This window comes from Penaeus monodon, chromosome 38 (genome assembly GCF_015228065.2).
Source record: "Penaeus monodon isolate SGIC_2016 chromosome 38, NSTDA_Pmon_1, whole genome shotgun sequence".
In the NCBI taxonomy this organism is placed as follows: Eukaryota; Metazoa; Arthropoda; class Malacostraca; order Decapoda; family Penaeidae; genus Penaeus; species Penaeus monodon.
The window spans coordinates 30,201,406-30,221,405 of NC_051423.1; the positions used below are offsets into that span (position 1 = coordinate 30,201,406).

At 33.5% G+C, this 20,000-nt stretch overlaps 1 protein-coding gene across 2 annotated transcripts in view; it reads right to left on the minus strand.

The window, feature by feature from the left end:
• Positions 1 to 4,990: 4,990 nt before the first annotated feature.
• The window catches only part of LOC119597114 (protein timeless-like), a 26,982-nt gene continuing 11,972 nt past the window's right edge, over positions 4,991 to 20,000 (minus strand). The window contains exons 8-21 of one of the 2 annotated variants that reach the window (XM_037946598.1): positions 18,563 to 19,918; positions 17,989 to 18,193; positions 17,575 to 17,767; positions 17,247 to 17,445; positions 16,954 to 17,075; positions 16,568 to 16,688; positions 15,874 to 15,948; positions 15,439 to 15,730; positions 15,113 to 15,214; positions 14,858 to 14,992; positions 14,517 to 14,717; positions 12,503 to 12,596; positions 8,584 to 8,769; positions 4,991 to 6,139 (exon numbers count right to left, since the gene is read on the minus strand). In XM_037946598.1, coding sequence (XP_037802526.1) covers positions 5,926 to 6,139; positions 8,584 to 8,769; positions 12,503 to 12,596; positions 14,517 to 14,717; positions 14,858 to 14,992; positions 15,113 to 15,214; positions 15,439 to 15,730; positions 15,874 to 15,948; positions 16,568 to 16,688; positions 16,954 to 17,075; positions 17,247 to 17,445; positions 17,575 to 17,767; positions 17,989 to 18,193; positions 18,563 to 19,918 — 3,495 coding nt within the window. In that variant the 3' untranslated portion in view covers positions 4,991 to 5,925. The remainder of the gene's footprint in view (positions 6,140 to 8,583; positions 8,770 to 12,502; positions 12,597 to 14,516; positions 14,718 to 14,857; positions 14,993 to 15,112; positions 15,215 to 15,438; positions 15,731 to 15,873; positions 15,949 to 16,567; positions 16,689 to 16,953; positions 17,076 to 17,246; positions 17,446 to 17,574; positions 17,768 to 17,988; positions 18,194 to 18,562; positions 19,919 to 20,000) is intronic. The other variant, XR_005230802.1, reaches the window with a different exon arrangement.

Here is a 20,000-nt window from a genome sequence, read left to right on the forward strand (position 1 = left end):
AAATACTGATGAAACTGCTTACAGATCATGATACCCAGACCCGGCTTGCAGCATTCAACTAAGAAAATAGTGGCATAAAACTCATCCATAGAGTATAAACACTAAAAGAAGAGAAAAACAAAATATATACATGAACATATATGTATATGTATATTACCCATAAGTATTGATGTTGATAATATAGAATATTGAAGGATATATATATATATATATATAATATATATATATAAATATATATATATATATATATATACCATATATATATATATATATATAAATATATATATATATATATATATATATATATGTATAAATATATATATATGTATAAATAAATATATATATATATATATATATATATATATATATATATATATATATATATATATAATATAAAGCCTTATTTCCGTTGACAAAAAAAAAACTTACCACACTAGAAACTGTCACTAATTTCATTCGCGAGACTTGCCCGCGCCGGTCGCGACAGCGACATGCCATGCTCCTACGCTTTTGCCAAAGTCTCGACTCCAACCCTATTCCTAAGAAGCGTGCTTCAGTTGACGAATTTGATTTTATTTTTTAATTATATTAAATTGTTAACCACTGTTTTACTGATATTACATTAGGAAATAGCAATTCTTACTTATCATGTTAAATTTACATATAAAACGATTTAGAACTACCGAAATTAATTGAAAATGCACGGGCCCTAAGCGCCTCCCACCATACTTTTTCCTTCGACTATCGACATCGGTTTCGGATGTCACATTCCTTTAAATATTTTTAATATGTCACTTTTTACTGATTGATATTAATTGCATTTAAAGGATACAAGTGTTTACGCCTTCATATTCAATTATACGTAAACAAGAAATAAACTGATTATGTAAAACATAATCTAGATTTCCGTAATATTTTTTGACCATTCAAACACATTCTGTAAACAAAACATGAATCTGTCTGAGATTTTCCCGTATCTCATTCGTCATGGAACACTTTTGAAAGCCTGAATATTCCCAAGGCAAATGCATAAATGATATAATAAAAACAATGACTATTGTTACCTGTGCATGACAATGAAATGTGTTAATTAAGAGCGTAGGCGTACGAAAGATTAACCTGAGTTTCGCTATTCTTAGCCATGGCCTTAATAATATGAAAGCATTTTCACTACGATAATAGTGTAGATTTTCAAGATACATATTTTGATGCTAGAGCATGACGATCTAGTGAAATGTTCATATGTTTTCCCATATTGCCTAAGTATTGAGGGATATTTCTTCGGATCACATTATGGTCATAGATGAAGAATATCTTCATTCATATCCCCATAATAAATGGAAATTGAGAGGAAAACATGCATATGTACATTATATAAATATATATACATATTCATATATATATGTGTGCATATACGTTATATATATATATATATATATATATATATATATATATATATATATATATATATATATATATATATATGTGTGTGTGTGTGTGTGTGTGTGTGTGTGTGTGTGTGTGTGTGTGTGTGTGTGTGTGTGTGTGTGTGTGTGTGTGTGTGTATGTGTGTGCATGTATAAATATATATATATATATATATATATATATATATATATATATATATATATATATATATATATAACATCCTCATCGTTGCTGAATAAATACATCATAGAGTGAAGCATCAAATTTGAGCTTCCCATTTTCTTTCAGTTTCCACCCAGGAAGAGGCGCTCCCCACACTCATCAGCGTTCGTTCATTCGTTTGCGATTTGCGAAGTTCTGGCTTCGCCTGGGCCTTCATACACATGGCCCGCCTGTGTCAGCTATTTATGGCTGTTTCATTTTATTCTCTGACACTCTATGCTTACCGTGGTGGCGGGAATGCCAGCAGGCGCTCCTGCCGCCATGATGTAAGCATGCGGCATAATCTAATTACCAGCCCGGAGGCTGTTGTGGACGGACAATGTCACATAAATTGTGTGCTCACATTTATGTAAGTAATGTACCAACATGGCGTTCGGCTCGCCACAGTGCATGCAACACCTGTTTTCATGGTCAATTGTCTCTATGATCGGCCATGCGCAATGGTAACCTAGTCTGATTCTGTGAAGAATGACTTCGGTACCTCTATTGTTTGCTTCAGAGAGTGCCAGTCGCTCACAGCCTATGGCGTCTGAGCACCATCTGGCCGAGGGGAGGATCTCGTTTTCTCTCTAAGCTGCAGGAAGAAGGCACGAGCTGTGACATTACACTTCTTACCTGAAGACTTTTCAGCTTGGTTTTATGATCATGGGATTTGGGGGCATACCCCTGCAATGTCAGCTAGTCTGTCAGCAAGCTCATTCCCTCTGATGCCAATGTGGCTGGGGACCCAGTTTATGATTATTCTTCTACCCTGAGCAAGAATCCTCTGTGCTATGGTGAGGACAGTGGTCAGGAGGTAGATGTTGTCTTTGGGTGAGCTTTGCTGTAGACAGTCAATGGCTGCCCTCGAGTCTGTGTGTATGACACGTGTCCTTCCCTCAGGGACGCGTGGGCTAGGGTTCCCATGATCGCAACAGCCTCTGCCTGTAGCGAGGCGGCGATTTCTGTTACCCTCATGGATTGTGCGGCATCCCTTGCTGCAAAGTCGGCGTCTGCAGTGTATTTAAGGTAACGACTAATCCATCCGTGAAGTAGGTTCGTTCTACTACCCGGAGGCGTGATGTCTGCAATGAGCCTCTCAGCTTCTGCCTTTAGACTAGGCATGGTGTATTGATTCTTTCTCCTTGACAAGCTTATAACAGAAAACTCGATCAAGGTTTGTGTCCACGGCAGGATTTCAATAAAGTCGGGGCAGGGGGAGTCCATGCCATTGGCAAGTAGTTGTTCTTTGAACTGATAGCGTATCAACACCCTGGCTGTGTAAGACAGCCTGGACTTGTTTGCAAACAGCTCGTGGTCTAGTTCTAGGTGTCTGATTATTTTTTGTCTAATGTTTGTGTTCCCTGGATGACTTTTGAAAGGAACTGAGCTGCCATTAGATCAATTCGTGATTCCATGGCGAGAAGGTTTGCCTCCATGAGGAGGTTGAGGGTCATCGTCGCTCTTCAGCGAGGTGCAGGAGTTTATGTATGACTCCGCCCCCATAAATAGGGGCGGTCATTGAAAAGTATAGCACGACAGTTTTTGACGGCGGAAATAAGGACTATAATACATACATATAAATAAATGTATATATAAATATATATATATATATATATATATATATATATATATATATATATATATATAATAATAATATAATATATATATATAATAATCATAATATATTATATATATATATTATATATATATTTATATATATATATATATATATATATATATATATATATATATATATATATATAGATATATAGATATACATATATTATATATATATATATATATATATATATATATATATATATATATATTAGACAGATAGATAGATAGATAGACAGATATGTGTGCATGTGAGTAAGTTACTAATCTGTTACTGAACGACTCTGAATGAAGTTCTACTTGAAAAGCATATGACAACTGTAATTACATGACATTTGTCTGATGCCTTGTTTGTGCCTTGAGTACGTCTTGATACCATTATCATATACATGAACATACAATATACTGCTACCCCATGTTTTCCCATTGTTTGCAACGAAATATTCATTAGATATATAAATAAGTAGTTAAACCGGAATACAAAATGTATGGTTATTCACCTCTTGTCACAATTCATTCCCAGAGTGTATAACTCACATGATAATTTATGTCATGTTTCAGTACAAAAGGCCATGGGTAAAAAACATCACTGCAGAGGTAGCTGCACAGATCCCGATCTACTGGTTGATACTCAACCCTGTAAGGTCTCATGTGTTATATTTACCACCCTATTGAATGTCTTTTCTACACTTGTTAGTCTGATATTTTGCAATATTGTTTTTTTTTCTTTTTATATATGGGATGCAGCTGTCCATTAATCACCACCTTGTGACTCATACTTTGAAGAACTATTTTATGCAGGTGCTATGTCGATCTGACATTCCTCATCCTGCACTGGTGACAATGAAATGTGCATGATACCAGAAACAAGTGTATTTTTAAGTGTTTATGTATATACATGGTTTAACAGACTCATGTATGCACACACTCACTCATTTACACACTACACCCTACATGCTAGTGTTCACACTCACACTCTCTTGCACACTCGCACACTCACTCACTCACTCACTCACACATGCACACCCTTACTCACTCACACACTTCACCCTCCACGCTTATGCTCTCACTCTTGCACTCACTCACTCACTCACTCTCTCTCTAAATAATCATTAAAAAGAGAATGTAATTAGTATAATTATGTGAAAACGGGAGAGTGAGAAAAAGAAAGTGAGAGGATGAGGAGGAAAGGAGGGAAAGAAAGAAAGAAAGAAAGAAAGAAAGAAAGAAAGAAAGAAAGAGAGAGAGAGAGAGAGAGAGAGAGAGAGAGAGAGAGAGAGAGAGAGAGAGAGAGCAGAGAGAGAGAGAGAGAGAGAGAGAGAGCAAGAGAGAGAGGAGAGAGAGAGAGAGAGAGAGAGAGAGAGAGAGAGAGAGAGAGAGAGAGAGAGAGAGAGAGAGAGGAGGAGAGAGAGAGTGAGAGTGAGAGTGAGAAGTGAGAGTGAGAGTGAGAGTGAGAGTGAGAGAGAGAGAGGAGAGAAGAGAGAGCGAGAGCGAGGGAGAGAGAGAGAGAGAGAGAGAGAGAGAGCCAGGAAATTACAGTATTAGTTCTATGAATGATCATGTAACATTTGCTGTATTGCAAATAAATTATGATATAACATATAAACACACTCCTGTTTCCCGGAATATTGGAAAGAAACTGCCAAACCGTTGCATCAGACAGCTAAAGTAGCAGTCATACATTCACATCTACCTAGGGCATATGCAGAATTACAGTTTATATTGTGGTAAAGAAAATCCATTATCTATAAATATTTTACTGACATATGGACAAATATATACATTACACTGAGGACATTGCAAAGTATGCCTAACAATAAAAAAAGATTAACACAAAAACCTGAAATATATTTTGCTTTGAGCTTGAAGTCAAGAACTTGAAGGACTAGAGGAACATGATCTTATAATGAAAGAGATCCAAACTTACTATAAGTTTTTCTACAAAGGCAGGCCTGTTCAACTACTGTCCTGCATGACAAATCTACATAAACAAGTACCTGATCACAAGAGGAAAATTCTAACAATTCTATGGCACAATCTGAATTTTTTCACAAGATATATATATATATATATATATACACATATATATATCATTATCACAGCTTGCCAAGAATCATTTCTAGAAAAAATAACTTACTTTCCTCTTTCCTCAAAAAAGACCAGTACAGTTAAAGTAAAATGGTCCTGCTATTCATGGTAATATAATTTGTACTCAAGAGCTAAGAATTTGCTCCCCTAGTGCCTGCTTTATGTGTATGGGATGTTTAAGTATGAACAACTGTACATGTGTAATGATTCATGAAAACATAAGAAATTTTGCATTAGCAGTATAAATATACAGCTATACATGAATAATTCTTCATAAAAAAAATTATACTTCAATATTTCATCCATGCATAGGGTGAGTAGTGCAACTGCTGTTGCACTACTCAATTTCCTGTGCTTGAAACACATTGTCGTACAGTCCATTTAACAAACTATGTACACATTAAAAAAAATATACTATCTTAAAAACTAGATAAATTATTAAACAACTTCACTTATTTTCTGTTGGAATGACTTCAATCATAATGATTTTATATTCATCCACCACACTTTTTTAACTCATCAACACTGACATTACTGACATTAATCCTTCATGACATGTCTGACTGATGTTAAAGCATTCCAAAAAGTCTACGTGTCCATTTTCACTTCAAGGTTTTCAGAACACAGAGAAGGTACTTCTACAGATGCAGGAGCCTCTTCAGTGTCTGATAACATCATCATGACATCATCAGCTGTTGATATTACTTGTACTGGAGATGTCATTAAGCTGTCTGGGTCATCTTGATTCTCATGACCAGCTGGTACGCCTGCTGGAGATACCATCAAACCAGCCATAGGGATTCTAATAAAATAAAGAAACAATGAAATCACTCTGACTACATCAGACACATCAAAATTCTCTAAATCTTGTACATTATTATTATTATTATTATTATTATTTTCTTTTTTTTTCAGACTTCTATATTGTTACACATCATAAAGATACATTTCAGATTAAAAGAAGTATTATAATGGACTTCTATGTTCATGGTAGTCTTAGACATTTTTTTTTTCTTAATTTTTTAGCAGCAACACACTGACATATACACATATACAGACACACACACATATGCACCCCCCCCCCCCACCAACACAAGAACATACAAAAGCATCCATACCCTTTGTTAAGCTATAGACTATTCTTATTTTCAACAACAAAATATTTTCCATTATTCCCTGCATGAAATAAGTTAATGATAATGCAAATATGTTTATCATGTAGGCATTTTTTGACAACTGATTTTATAATACCACAGAAAATCAATTAGATGCAAAACATCACATTTGCAATAATAAATAAAAGAAAAACAGAACATCCATGACGCATGTGTAGGAACTTTAATCTTTTTTTTTTTTATAATGTAAAAACATTTTAATTCTTATCCTTATAAAGCAACCAAGCAAAAAAAGAGTTTCTAAATGCAATACACAGTACTTACTTGGACCAGGATATACATCTTTATTTTAAATCTACATTTACCTCTGCTAATGCAGGTTGCTGATAAACATATTGAATAAACATAATAAATAAGTAAATGAAAAAAAGGAAGCAAAATGTATAAAATATGACAAAATGTATGAAAAATTAATAAGAAGAAAAATAAGGAAGAAGAAGAAGAAGAAAAAGAAGAAAAAAGAAACTAATTAAAAACATAAATCTACATTTATCATACTTTACAAATCCTGAAGCTTTTCCCTACAGTTATTAATACTTACTTTAAAGCACAGCTTATTCTACCCAATGTTGGAATAGATAAATGTAAAAGGTTCATTCACTGTCTTATCAAACAAAATGCACTTGCCGTTCCATGCTGATAGAGGAGTCCACGTATCATCTAATGTCTAAAAAAGTGTTACCAATAAACTGCCTCACTGTAGTGCTAAGTTCTAAACTTGCATTGCACATGTCAAAAATTATTTTGTGTTAAATCTGGCTTCCACTGATCTTTAATGCAGAAGAAAAGTAATCATCTCTTTTGTATTGTGATCCAACAGTGGCTTAATCACAATAATTCTTTAAAATTTAAAAATCTCATTTATATTTGTCATCTGCTTTCAAAAAATCTTGCTTAACTGAGCTAACTAATATAAAACTGTTTTTCCACAAGAGATAAAACATTTCCAACAAACAACTTGGACTAATCATACTTTCAAAATTGTCTCTATTCCAAATGCTGATATTAGCCCTAAAATTATTTTACAATGAGATAATTAAGCAACAATATACTTGTTCCATACACAAAATCATGAACAATCATTGCCTACAAATTACTCTTTGTCCATTGATTCAATCATGAAATATAATATAAACTCTATTTATACAGAGGGCTAACTATTCTTTTATTTATATAGACCTATGTTTCATATTGATATAGCAGCTAATAATAATATTCAAAGAACAAAGGTATTAAGCTCAAATTAATGAATTGTTGAGAGAAAAAAAAACTACTAACAGAAAACTGGGTTGGACGATTTTTACTCTGGAAAGGAAAGGCATTACCTACCTTCGAGGGGAGAGGACATTAACGATTCTTCAGGAGAAAAAATACAGTCTAAAGAAAAAATAAGATTATGCAATCTTCTTCAGAAAAATCAGCTAGTCTGATGTTAAAAAGACTCAATTAATTTCTGGGAAAAGGGAAATTACCAAGGCTCTTGGAAATCTGTACACTGGTAAGCAAATATTATATCAAATATAGGACCATTCCATAGTGTTCTTTAGAAAAAACAAAAAAGAGAACTTAACAAAGTAGAAATTAAGGTAATTTACAAAAGTATATGTGGAACTTATTTAGATATCAAAAATAAAAGGTCTCACAACTTCTTAGTGACTTGGTGCAATCTGTGTCCTATATATGTGATATGATTTATACATTTTCTTTAATCATCATCTATGGGACCTAATTAATCCCACAATAGCCTTAGCATTAAGTTACCTATATATAATTTATGACAGTGATTTAATGTATTACTAAAGATAAAGGCACAGAAATATCATGATCTAAATAACCAAAAGTGGTGAGATACTTTATCCAAAAAATGACATTAGGAGTGCTTGAAAAATAAGGATATTTCAGAAACTTGAGTATCTATTGTGGAAACATGCTGTTCAGACAAATAAGAAAAGCTGTGGAATGGCCCTGGATTGAGATGCTAAAAAATTAAACAAAATCTGCTATTTGCTACTATTGCTGGGTTGCAAAAAGTGAGAAAATCAAAACAAAGTTCTACAAGGCATATACCAACCTTTGGGAAAATTCACTACTCTCGGTCTCTTCATCGTGTAGCAGAGTCAGTTTCTCATCTATTGAGGATGCAGGTGATGTGGGGCTTGAGCGATTGTTTTCCATGGAGCAATCACTAACTCGTTCAGAGGAGTCATCACAATCAAGCAATGACGAATCCTTGAGGACAGCGGTGTCGTCATCTCCTCTGTAGTAAAGAAAACAAAAGACAAGGAAGATTTGTTTAGTTTATTTCCAACTGTAACATACCTCATGAAACAAAAATCATATCAAATAAGGATAACAGACACAGAGATATCAACAAATCAAGATAAAGCACACCAATCTTGATGACAAAACTGAAAATCATTAGTCATATACTGATCCAGTAATGACACCTCAGTAAGATCATGTAACTTTTTTATGCATTAATGTTTTAGTACTCTACATTTTCAGGGCAATACATGACATGTTGATTTCAGTTCTTGTAGCCAGTCTGGGACCTGAAGTGGGCAGTGTCAGTTAGTACCTACAAAGAATAAAACCAAGAACATTTGCCTTGACCAAAAATCATTTTCAATAAGAAAGTTCCCCGCACTCATCATTCAACATTATTCTGATCTCCAAAGTCCAGGTAGAATGGTGTCTGTGTGTGTTTTACAGATTTATCTAAATTATTAAGAGGACAGATATCCATGATAAATACTAATGTAAAATAAATTTTCTTCATCTCTAACTTATAAATCATTAATATTTCATAAAAAGATTTCCTTCTTTAAATACATGATAATGACATTGCCACAGATATTGTAAATCAGAGGAAGGAATCAGTTAATCATTTCTGAATAAGCAGAGAATAAAGTTATATTATCAAGTTATCAGGATGTAACGAAACACTGGAAAAGCTTACAATATAATAATATTATTAGGCATATACATCTGCATATCATTCCTAATCATATATATTTTTCTACTGTTCTTCATTTGCAAAAGTTGGACCTCTAAAAGCCATAATCATACTGGATATGTCATCTTAGAATCTGTAACAACTAAAACAAGTTATTCCACAGGTGGATCCAGATAACTAGGCACAATGTAATGAATGAAGAATCTCTATTTTGAGAATCCATACCAACTTGTAAATATGCAAGTCTATTCTCTGGATAATATATAAAAAGGGGGAGGTAAAAATGGGTAAAATATATTTTTCTCTCTCTCTGGCTTTGGGCATAATCAGAGGTATTAAATGCATTAAACATTGGTTTATAAATCATCTAACATTAGATTTAAGTTTGCAGTGCAAAATATTTGTAATTTCTTTATGATGCCATAACCTGATACTTGGATTCTATGTTTCAATGTTTTAAGACTGATACATATAGGTGTGTACTTTAAGATGAAGATAAGTTACTACGTGCTTAAAAGGTCTTGTGTTAAGTATCATCCTATGTGAGTCAGCTCCCATACATATGCTTAAAAATAATCCATAAAATAAAAAATAAAGTATGTAAAAGAACCCTGAAAATTAAACAAAGGGTTGTAATCCTTTGTTTGCCTAACATTGGATTTTTGGTAGTCTGAGTAGGAGGTTGTATGTGTGGCCAACTACCAGAAAAAAGGGTGAATGAGAATGGTCAACTGAAAGAATAAATGCACAAAGCACAGTATAAATCTATGCCTTGATCTTACATCTCCTTTAGAATGATGTGAAATAAGAAAATGTGAATGAGATGCACAAGAGAATTACTCTTTCATACCTTGTATATCCTTTGCTAAATCATTTATGCTTATTTAATAAGGGATTTTCTTTGCTCACTGACCAAAATTTTAGAATATATAGAGATCACGTATGCAAACCTTTTCCACAATTTTTAAGCTTATCCACATGATATTCATATGACTATCATATTAAATAAGAAAGTTACTTCAACATTAACAAGTCTACATAAAGGTTTGAGGCTTACACATAACCTGTCTTACATGAAACTTTATAAATATTGTGAAGTGTCTGTCCATCAGTCCATCTGTCATTCAACTAAACCCTTAACTTTTAAGATGGGTGGGTGATATTCCTGGCAAAGTAAGAACCAAGGCTTCCTTCCTAGAGGTGTAACATGTGAAAAACATGACTTTCAAAAAGAATATTGACTTTTACAAATGGTAGGGGATGTTCCTGAAAATTAGAACTGAAATCCTTAGTTGACAATGGATTACAAGGTGCAATTTTCTATATAAAAATAACACTGATTGAGGTGATAATTTCTATTGACTGCATGATGCCAAATGCATAATATGAAAGTCTCAGCAAACACACAGACACAAAGACACACAGACACACAGACACACACACACACACACACACACACACACACACACACACACACATACATACATACATACATACATACATATATATATATATATATATATATATATATATATATATATATATATAATATATATATATATATATATATATATATAATATATATATATAATATATATATATATATATATATATATATTATATATGTATATTATAATATATATATATATATATATATATATATATATTATATATAATTATTATAATATTATATATATTATTATTATATATATATAATATATATTAATATAATATATATATATATATATATATATATATATATATATATATATATATATAATATCATATATATTATATATATAATATATATTATATATATAATAATATATATATATAATATATATATATATATAATATATATATATCTATATATATATTTATATATATAATAGAATATATATATATATATATAATATAATAATATAAATATATAATATAAAATATAATATATATATATATATATATATATATATATATATATATATATATATATATATATATATATATATAATATATATATATATATATAATATATATATATATATATATATATTATATATATAATATATAATAATATATTAATATATATATATATATATATATATATATTATATATATATATATATATATATTTGTTTATATATTATTATATATTATTATATATATATATATATATATTTATATATATGATGAGGGCAGGTGGGTGGGTTTCATGCCATGTGTAAAAACTACCCTTGGCATACAAGTTGCTATGTATCTGAACAAAAGGTTGTGGAGTGCCAGGGAATGCAACCAGCATAATTAAGCGTACTATTTTGCTACTCTGTTACTCACCATAATTCACTTTTGCAACTCATACAATTTCATTAAACTCAGGAATAACTATTGTAAAACAGCCACAAAATATTTAACCATATTTAATAATGGTTACAGGACTTTGTGTCCTTGATTAATTTTCTGCTGAAAGTCTGTTACTTGAGTTTGTGATGAAGTGGCAAGTAAGGTAGGCTGAGCACAAAATTTTGCAGTGGTCAAATTTCAAAGGACACTGGTACTCTGGGTGATTTTTGGGAAATGCCCCATCTGAGCCATCCTTTTATAATGTTCACACATTGAATGAATAAAGTGGGCACATGTTTATCCCACTGAGAAACATAATCATTTTTGATATAATAAAGAAACATAGTGATGGCTGAATGCCAGTCATTTTTTTAATTTATTCATGTATTTTTTTGTAACTGCAAATAAACAAGTATGGCGAGACATATGGAAAAATTTCACTTCGTTCAGTGAGTATATAAGCAATATGTACTGTTACTGTACTATATATGTCAACAAGTATCTATGGAAATAGGATGGGTGATGCCAAATCTGGCAGGAGTTTCACAATGCCAGGTTCATTATAATGGGCATATCTTGTATCTAAATCACAAGAATCTCTCCCCACACAATCCACTCAGACTGCTTAACTGCAAGCTATAAGATTACACATTAAACTTATCTGGATCCAACACTGTGCTTATGACAGACTTACTGAGTGCCAAGGGTACCGAGGGCACCAGTGAGGGTCATGGCCCGCATTTGCTGCATCATGTCCTGCATCCATTCGACAGACACCCTCAAGGAACCTGAAATATATGTTTTACATCAATGAACATTCTTCTTGTGACTTCCATACAAAGTCTACTTCTGGCTACATCTGAAGAAGGAAAGTCCCATTGAAGAAAAAAGGAAAGGAAAGGAAAAAAAAAAAATAGTTACTAGGTAAATGTGCAGGATTGGAAGGTAGTAAAAATACAGTGATATGAATGGAAACAAAGGAAAAAAAAACAGCAGCCACAGCAAAAACTATTCTTTCTATGGCAGGAATAAATTTCTGTATAGAATGGAGTAATTTATATATTTGTATTATCCACAAAATCAATATGTATTTGATATGGTTATTATTTTTCACAGAGCATTTGCATAAGATGAATGATGAATTACTTGCAAGTTGGGGCTCTAAGTTGTGCAATGACAAAACAAATACACATCCAGTTACAGAATAAACAAAAATACAGATCATTAGATTATTGAAAAGTTAAAACTGCAGAAAATACTAAATAGAGAAATAAGTGAATTATCTTTAATCTTAAAAATGAAATAAAAATTGAGTCCTAAAGCTAAACTGACTAGAATGAATGGAGGAGGAGGAGGAGGAGGAGGAGGAGGAGGAGGAGGAGGAGGAGGAGGAGGAAGAGAAGGAGGAGGTGAAGATGAAGAGGAGAGGAGGGGTAGAAACAAAGAGTCTAAACATCTAGAAGACAGAGTGGAGATTAAGGAGGAAGAGGAGGAAGATCAGGAGAAGCAGCAAGCACAGGTCGAAGAGCTAAGAAAGAAAATAAAATAAAATAAAAAAGAGGCAAGAAAAAAGGAAAAGAAAAATAATAATACTAAAGAGAAAGATTAAAATTTCTTACATTTAACCCAACATCAGATCATAACAAGGTAGTGGAGAAGTCTGTCCCAGTTCTGGTTACTATAAGCATTAGTTCAAGTACCTAAACTACAAAGAGCAATGCAATATGCAGTGAGCATGCCAAGTAGAAAAGTACCAGTTGTAGAGGGATAGTAACTGGTTAATTTCACAAAGTTAAATAACAAAACAATACTTTTATTCATTTTAAATGTTAATAATAACTGATATTAAAAACTGGCATTGACTGTATTAATGGTATGAAATAAAAATAGAAAAAGAATCTTCTAGTCATAAAATCAGCTTTAAAATCATGAACTTTTTTACTGTTAGAGAGACAAAGAGAGAAAAAAAAAAAAAAAAAAAAAAAACAGAAGATGCATTGCATGCAATGTGAAGTAACTGTAATGAAATCTTTGAATTCAAACAAACTCGTGTATCATAACACACATACTTATCGACCATTGCAAAATGCCTCCACTCTTTGCACCTATTTCTATGGAAACACATGTACCTTTTGAAATGACAAAGAGAATAACAACAAGATTTCTGAGATCATGGCAATCAACCTTTTTAGTGACTTACTAATATTTCTAATTACACTCTACTGGAAATATTTTTTATAAATGCTGCTAATTCTTTATATGATACCTTAATTGTCACCTGTAAACTGACAACATGAGATATTTATACTGCACTTCCAAGTTCTCAACAGTAACTATATCTGAAATTTTGTCAAAGGCTTCGTATTTGACCTATAAGGATGGGAAAGCAATTCAGATAATCAATACTTGGATTTTTGTGTGTATTTCTGCTCAGTCCAAGATCTTGGTATATAAAATAAAGTAGGTGCATATTCCTGATTGCAATTTAAGCAATTGCAGCTAGTGGAAATATGACTAGAAAAAGAAAAGGAAATTGATGAAATGCCAACAAGAAGTAAAGAAATGATAAAAGTGAGTTGATTTCCTGATTGTCATGCAAAAAAACTATAACTATGATGCATATATAAGGTTGGAAAATATTTTGCAATTTTGTAAATATGAAACTGATAGCGTGGAAACTATTTACAATTTCACATGTTTATACTCACTACTATTAATGGGTCCAAGACGTTTTGCCACCATAAATAGTACTTCCGGACACCAAAAGTGGGGAATTCTTGGGAAGATTTTGCCTGTGTCAGAAGGAAGGTGAAAGCCTAGCTCTCCAAGCAGCTGGCGGAACTTTAAGGAGGAAAAAGCTTCTTCCTGCTCACTTGTCCAAGGTACTAGTGGTATAGATTGGTTTGATACTGTAAAAAAGGGGAAAGAAGATAAAACTAAGACACCATAAAAAAAAAAAAAATCTTATGTCTTGATCTTTGAACTGAATGTCTTGCCTTTAAAACGCAAGATTTAACAAATATCAACAAACAACGAAACAAAGACATACACGTGAAATGACAGGGAACAGGTTCTGCTTTTGGTAGATTTGGGCCAACCATCTTCAGCTTTGAATAACAGGCTTCTAAGAGTTGAAGTTGCAACCACTGGACCTGAGCCCCATAGCCTTCTTCTTTAAGTTGGCCTGAAAGAAAAATATGATAAAAAAAGACTATTAAGCAGTAACAATGAACTGGTTATTACACAGTGTTCCCAAACACTTTCCTGAAAAATTTTAAGGCAATACATCAAAGACAGTACATACCTATAAGCATTGTAATGGTAGTGTTGTCATCCCAGTCAGTGCTATCTTCAGTACAGGTCATGTTGCTTTCTGCACTTTCTTCTGTCTTGTCTGATGAAGCACCTAAGAGCAAACATATAATATATGCGAAAAATAGTTATTTCAGAATCATTTCTAATTTTCTGAAGCATAATTTTCTATCATATATTTCTTGGCATTTCAGACACACATTCTATGATACAACATATCTGTCAAATTGTCTAAGCTAAAAAATTGCTTACTTCATACAAAAAAGATATCAAATATCAAATCTGATATCACTTACAAACCAACTTCAAGTAACAAACCTTGTACTGAATCACTTGTTTCCTTGTGCAATGGGATGATCTTCTCTTCCAAGTTCTTTGCATTGTCAACCTCCTGCGATGCCAGTTTCTTACTTTTCAGTGGGCCAAGCAGTGGCATCATCTCGTGAACTTCGTTGATGTTCTTCTCAGAATACTTTTTGTTAATGTTCTTGAGTGTAGGTTCTGGTGCAGGCTGTGGTGCATCCATGGATTCCTCAGAGTCACTGCTCACTTGCATGACATCACACTCCACACTCAGGGCCCCCTCACTCTTGCTGGCCAGGGGCTCGATCTTGTGAAAAAAATGCAGGATATAGGCAACTTGAAAACCAACCAAACAAAGAATCTTCTCACAGTGAAAATTTTTAAATTCTAAGATTCTTATGAAAAATTTAAAGATTTTAAAAATTACAGAAAAAGACTACAGAAACTCACTGGTGGTATTTCAGCACAAAGTTTTGAACATTCACTTGTAGTTATAAATCCTCGGGCAAGCAACTTCTGGATAACCTGTCATGGAAAATACTAGTCAAGAAAAGTAGAAGTAACAAAACTATTGCATATTACAAACATTAGTACATTACATTAAAGGTGTTATGATAATTATTCAAGTTGACTTTTCCTCTCTTTTGCACAGATACACGACACAAGCACATACCCAGGCCCATGAAAAAAAGGTGTATCCTTGCATACATCAGTTTTAAGTTAGCAAACTTATAAGCCCAGTTGACCAATCATCCAGTAAGGACTTACATATACATTTATATGTAAGTGTGCATAAGTACACATATAAATATCCATATAAACACACGTATACATACACCTTGCTTGTACGCACACTATGCACAAGCACACTAAAGGACAGACATGTATGTGCACTTCCTCACTAGTTCACATGTATATGCAAAACACACACACAAACACACACACACACAATCAAACACTCAAACACACACACACACACACACACACACACACACACACACACACACACACACACACACACACACACACACACACACACACACACACACACACACACACACACACACACACACACACACACACACACGCACGCACGCATGCACACACATACACACACAAACAAGAAAAAATAAAGTTTAAATACTTCTTTCTTAATAGGTTCTTCAATTGAATCATCGCAGCATATTTCCTTGATCTTGTCCATTAAATCTTGCTCACTGGTGGAAGCAGTGTAAAGAGAGTAGAGCTGGTCTAGGTCTTCATCCCTAAAGGCCCAAGGAGAAAACTCAGTGTTTGATTTAAGGGACAAACAAAGTGACAGTATCAAAATCTATCAAAAACACAAAAGTAGTATATCTTCATATCTAACAATTAATCTTTTGATTCAAATACAATGGTGTAACTTATTCTAAAACTCTTTAAAAGTGTTCCACACAGGATATACTACTCCTTTTGATGCATTTACTAAAGTAACTGATAATAATACCATTTTTGCATAATAACACTGTTATCTACTCAATCAATTCTTACGTCAGTTCAATGCCGAGAGGTTCTGACACTGGTTTCTGTGTGTCTTTCTTTTCCTTATTTGGGTGTTCTGTGCGAACACGAGTGCATTTTCTTAATACATATTCTATGAGATCCGCCCAGTCCTGAAACAGTCAGTCTTTGTTTAGAATAGGTATTCAGAAACAGAAGTATAATGAAGTCTTAAAACATATACCTAGTTATAAAGTTCATATCAAATAGTTGGGATCATATCTTCCATACAAAAGTCAAGATATCTGAAGATAAATGATGCATTTTACATCATAAAAACTTACGGCACACAATTCAAAGCCTTCTTTCCAAATGCGTAGAAATACTCTCAAAATTGGTGGCTGCAGTAAAACATTAACATTACGCAAGTCTCCTGCAATGTGGTGCATCATTGTGAATATGCAGTCATTTACGGTTTCATCATTGATGTTGAAGTTTTCGAGGAGACGGCCATATTGACGCATCATGTCCATGGTGGCAAACCTAAAAGCAATAGAATATACAAATAGAATAATATGGAAAAAATGTATTCAGCAATTATTACTGAGGATGCAATGCACTCCAAGTTACAAAAGACTTATTTATAATTCAGCTCCAAGTGAATCTACTTACTGCTTGATGTGATTTACAATGTTGAAACACTGCAAGGATGCACTTGTGAGGTTGTTGCCCTCCTGAGTTGTCAAGAATCGATGATTTGTTGTAATGAGATCTTGGAGATAATTGAGGTTCAATACCCCTGGCCTGTACATGCGTATCAACAAGACGAACAACTGTCGGACTTCAACAAGTTGCCCTAGTTCCTCTGAAAATAAATATCCACTATATTTATAAAAAATTCATTTGGTTAAAAAAAATCATTTACATGCAGTCTCAAACCTATCAAATCCAAGTGATACTACTATAAAACTACAGAATGTCAAATAATTAAATTAACAGCTATATCATTCAATTTTCCATCTTGCTTCCTTCCTTAGGTTTAACTGCATCCACTAATTATCTCCAATTCAAGTAATGTGATCAAACCTTTTATCTGCAATAAATTCCCAGCATTACATAGGTTCTGCTCCTTCTTCAAACAGACATCTAAAGCTACAAAAAATTCTCTAAGAGCTGTAACCACAAGATGCAGGCGTCTGACATGAGGGAGCAGGTTGTCTTCACCAGAACGGACTGCTTGTTCCAGTTCTTCTTGCATAACTACTCCTTCATATACCAAGTATGAAACCACCTGGAAAAGGCACTCTACATTAGCATATTGTTTCTGTCTAAAATTCTGCAAACTGTGTAACATACTGGATATATTTCATATACACAAACAACCACCAATTTACAAAATATTTGGCTTTCATATTATAGACGTTCAGGAAAAAACAGTATAACATATTTATCTAATAAACTGTGTCAAATAAGGCAATTAAATATTTAAATTTGTATACATATATATTGAAATATATTGTTCTTTTTCCCTCATATGAATGACAATTTGTAAATTGAGGCAAGTTCAAAAGATATCCCAATTATTACAATCAATAAAAGTAATATCTGAAAAAGTCTGAAAAAACATCTTGATCTATGAATGAACTTTGCTAATACTTACATCAACAGATAAAACTGGGCAAATTTGTGAGAGCTCCAAATCCAGCTCAACAGCAAAGCGCAGGAAATATGTAATGAGCCACAAAACATGAGATTTGTCAAGATCAATCTGGTAGGGTAACATAACTTGTAGTCTTAAACCCTGTACCATATTGGAATACCCATTAAGCATAAAGTCAACAGTAAACTCCTTCAGTAAGTTCGAAATGTCATCTGCTGTTGGGTGATGATGTAAGAGGGCTTTTGCCTTTATGCTATTGCTCTCTTTGCGCTTCATCAATTTACTCCGTTTGATGTTTCTTTCCTGTAGCGCCTTCTGCAACATTTTGGCTGGTCTTGGCTTGCTCAGCATCTTGTGAGGCTTCTGATGATGTGGTCTCTTGGCATGGGGGCCCTCATCACATTCTGAGCCTGTTGAGTTACTTGATTCATTATTCTCCTGGCTCTCTGAAAGCATCTTCTGTGACATTGTATGTCTGGATCTTTTCTGACCCGTTAAGGGTTTATTTTTTAGTAACTTTGGCAACTGAGGTGGAGGCTTTTTCTCACTTGAATCACCACTTGACCCTGACTCCTCTTTGTTTGGGGGTCTCTTGATGGATTCCTGTGGTGAACACATTTGTTGATTAACCTCCTCATCCATTTGGCCCATATTATCTATGGTCTCTACTCTTAATGGTGTTGGGTCACAGCCACCATCCTCCATTAACAATGAGCCAACAGCTGTTAGAATTTCATCTTCAACATTATGAATGTACTGTGGAGGATTTGGATCCCTACTATCAATGTCTATCTGTGATATTGGGGATTCCTGGCCCATTGCAGGCACTGGACTACTACCTTCACTACCCCCTTCACTTCCTCCACTTCCTCCTTGGTCACTTTCTCTTTCACTCAGTTCATCTTTCATGTCACATGCACTATCCTTGACATTGTCAAGTCCTAAAGGAGAGGTATCCATTTGGTCTATAGATACATTATCGAGCTTATTTTCACTATGTTGTACACTTATATTCTGGACTTGGTCCAAATTGTTTATTGATGATGTCTGATCAGTGGAATATTGCTGACTATCATCATTTGTAGATGTGGAATTCCACGTTTTCTGCATACCCATATGTTGACTAGTGCCCTCAGAGACTGACTCTTCGGGAGATGAGTCCATGTTAGAACCTGAGCGACCAAACCCACTGTCCTTGCAGCTATCTTCTTTATCTGTTTTTGCAATTCTTGAAGTGTCTGAATTTTCATTACTTTCATTTACATTCGGATGTGTCTTCTCCCCTTTGTTAACACTGTCAACAGGAGATAACCTTTCTGAGGAGTCTGATACTGGATCAGATGTTGAGATGGCATCCTGAGAAGACAACAAGAGTTGGTGTTAAAGTTATTAAATACCATATGATAAAACAGATTTCAATGACTACTGAAATATTCAT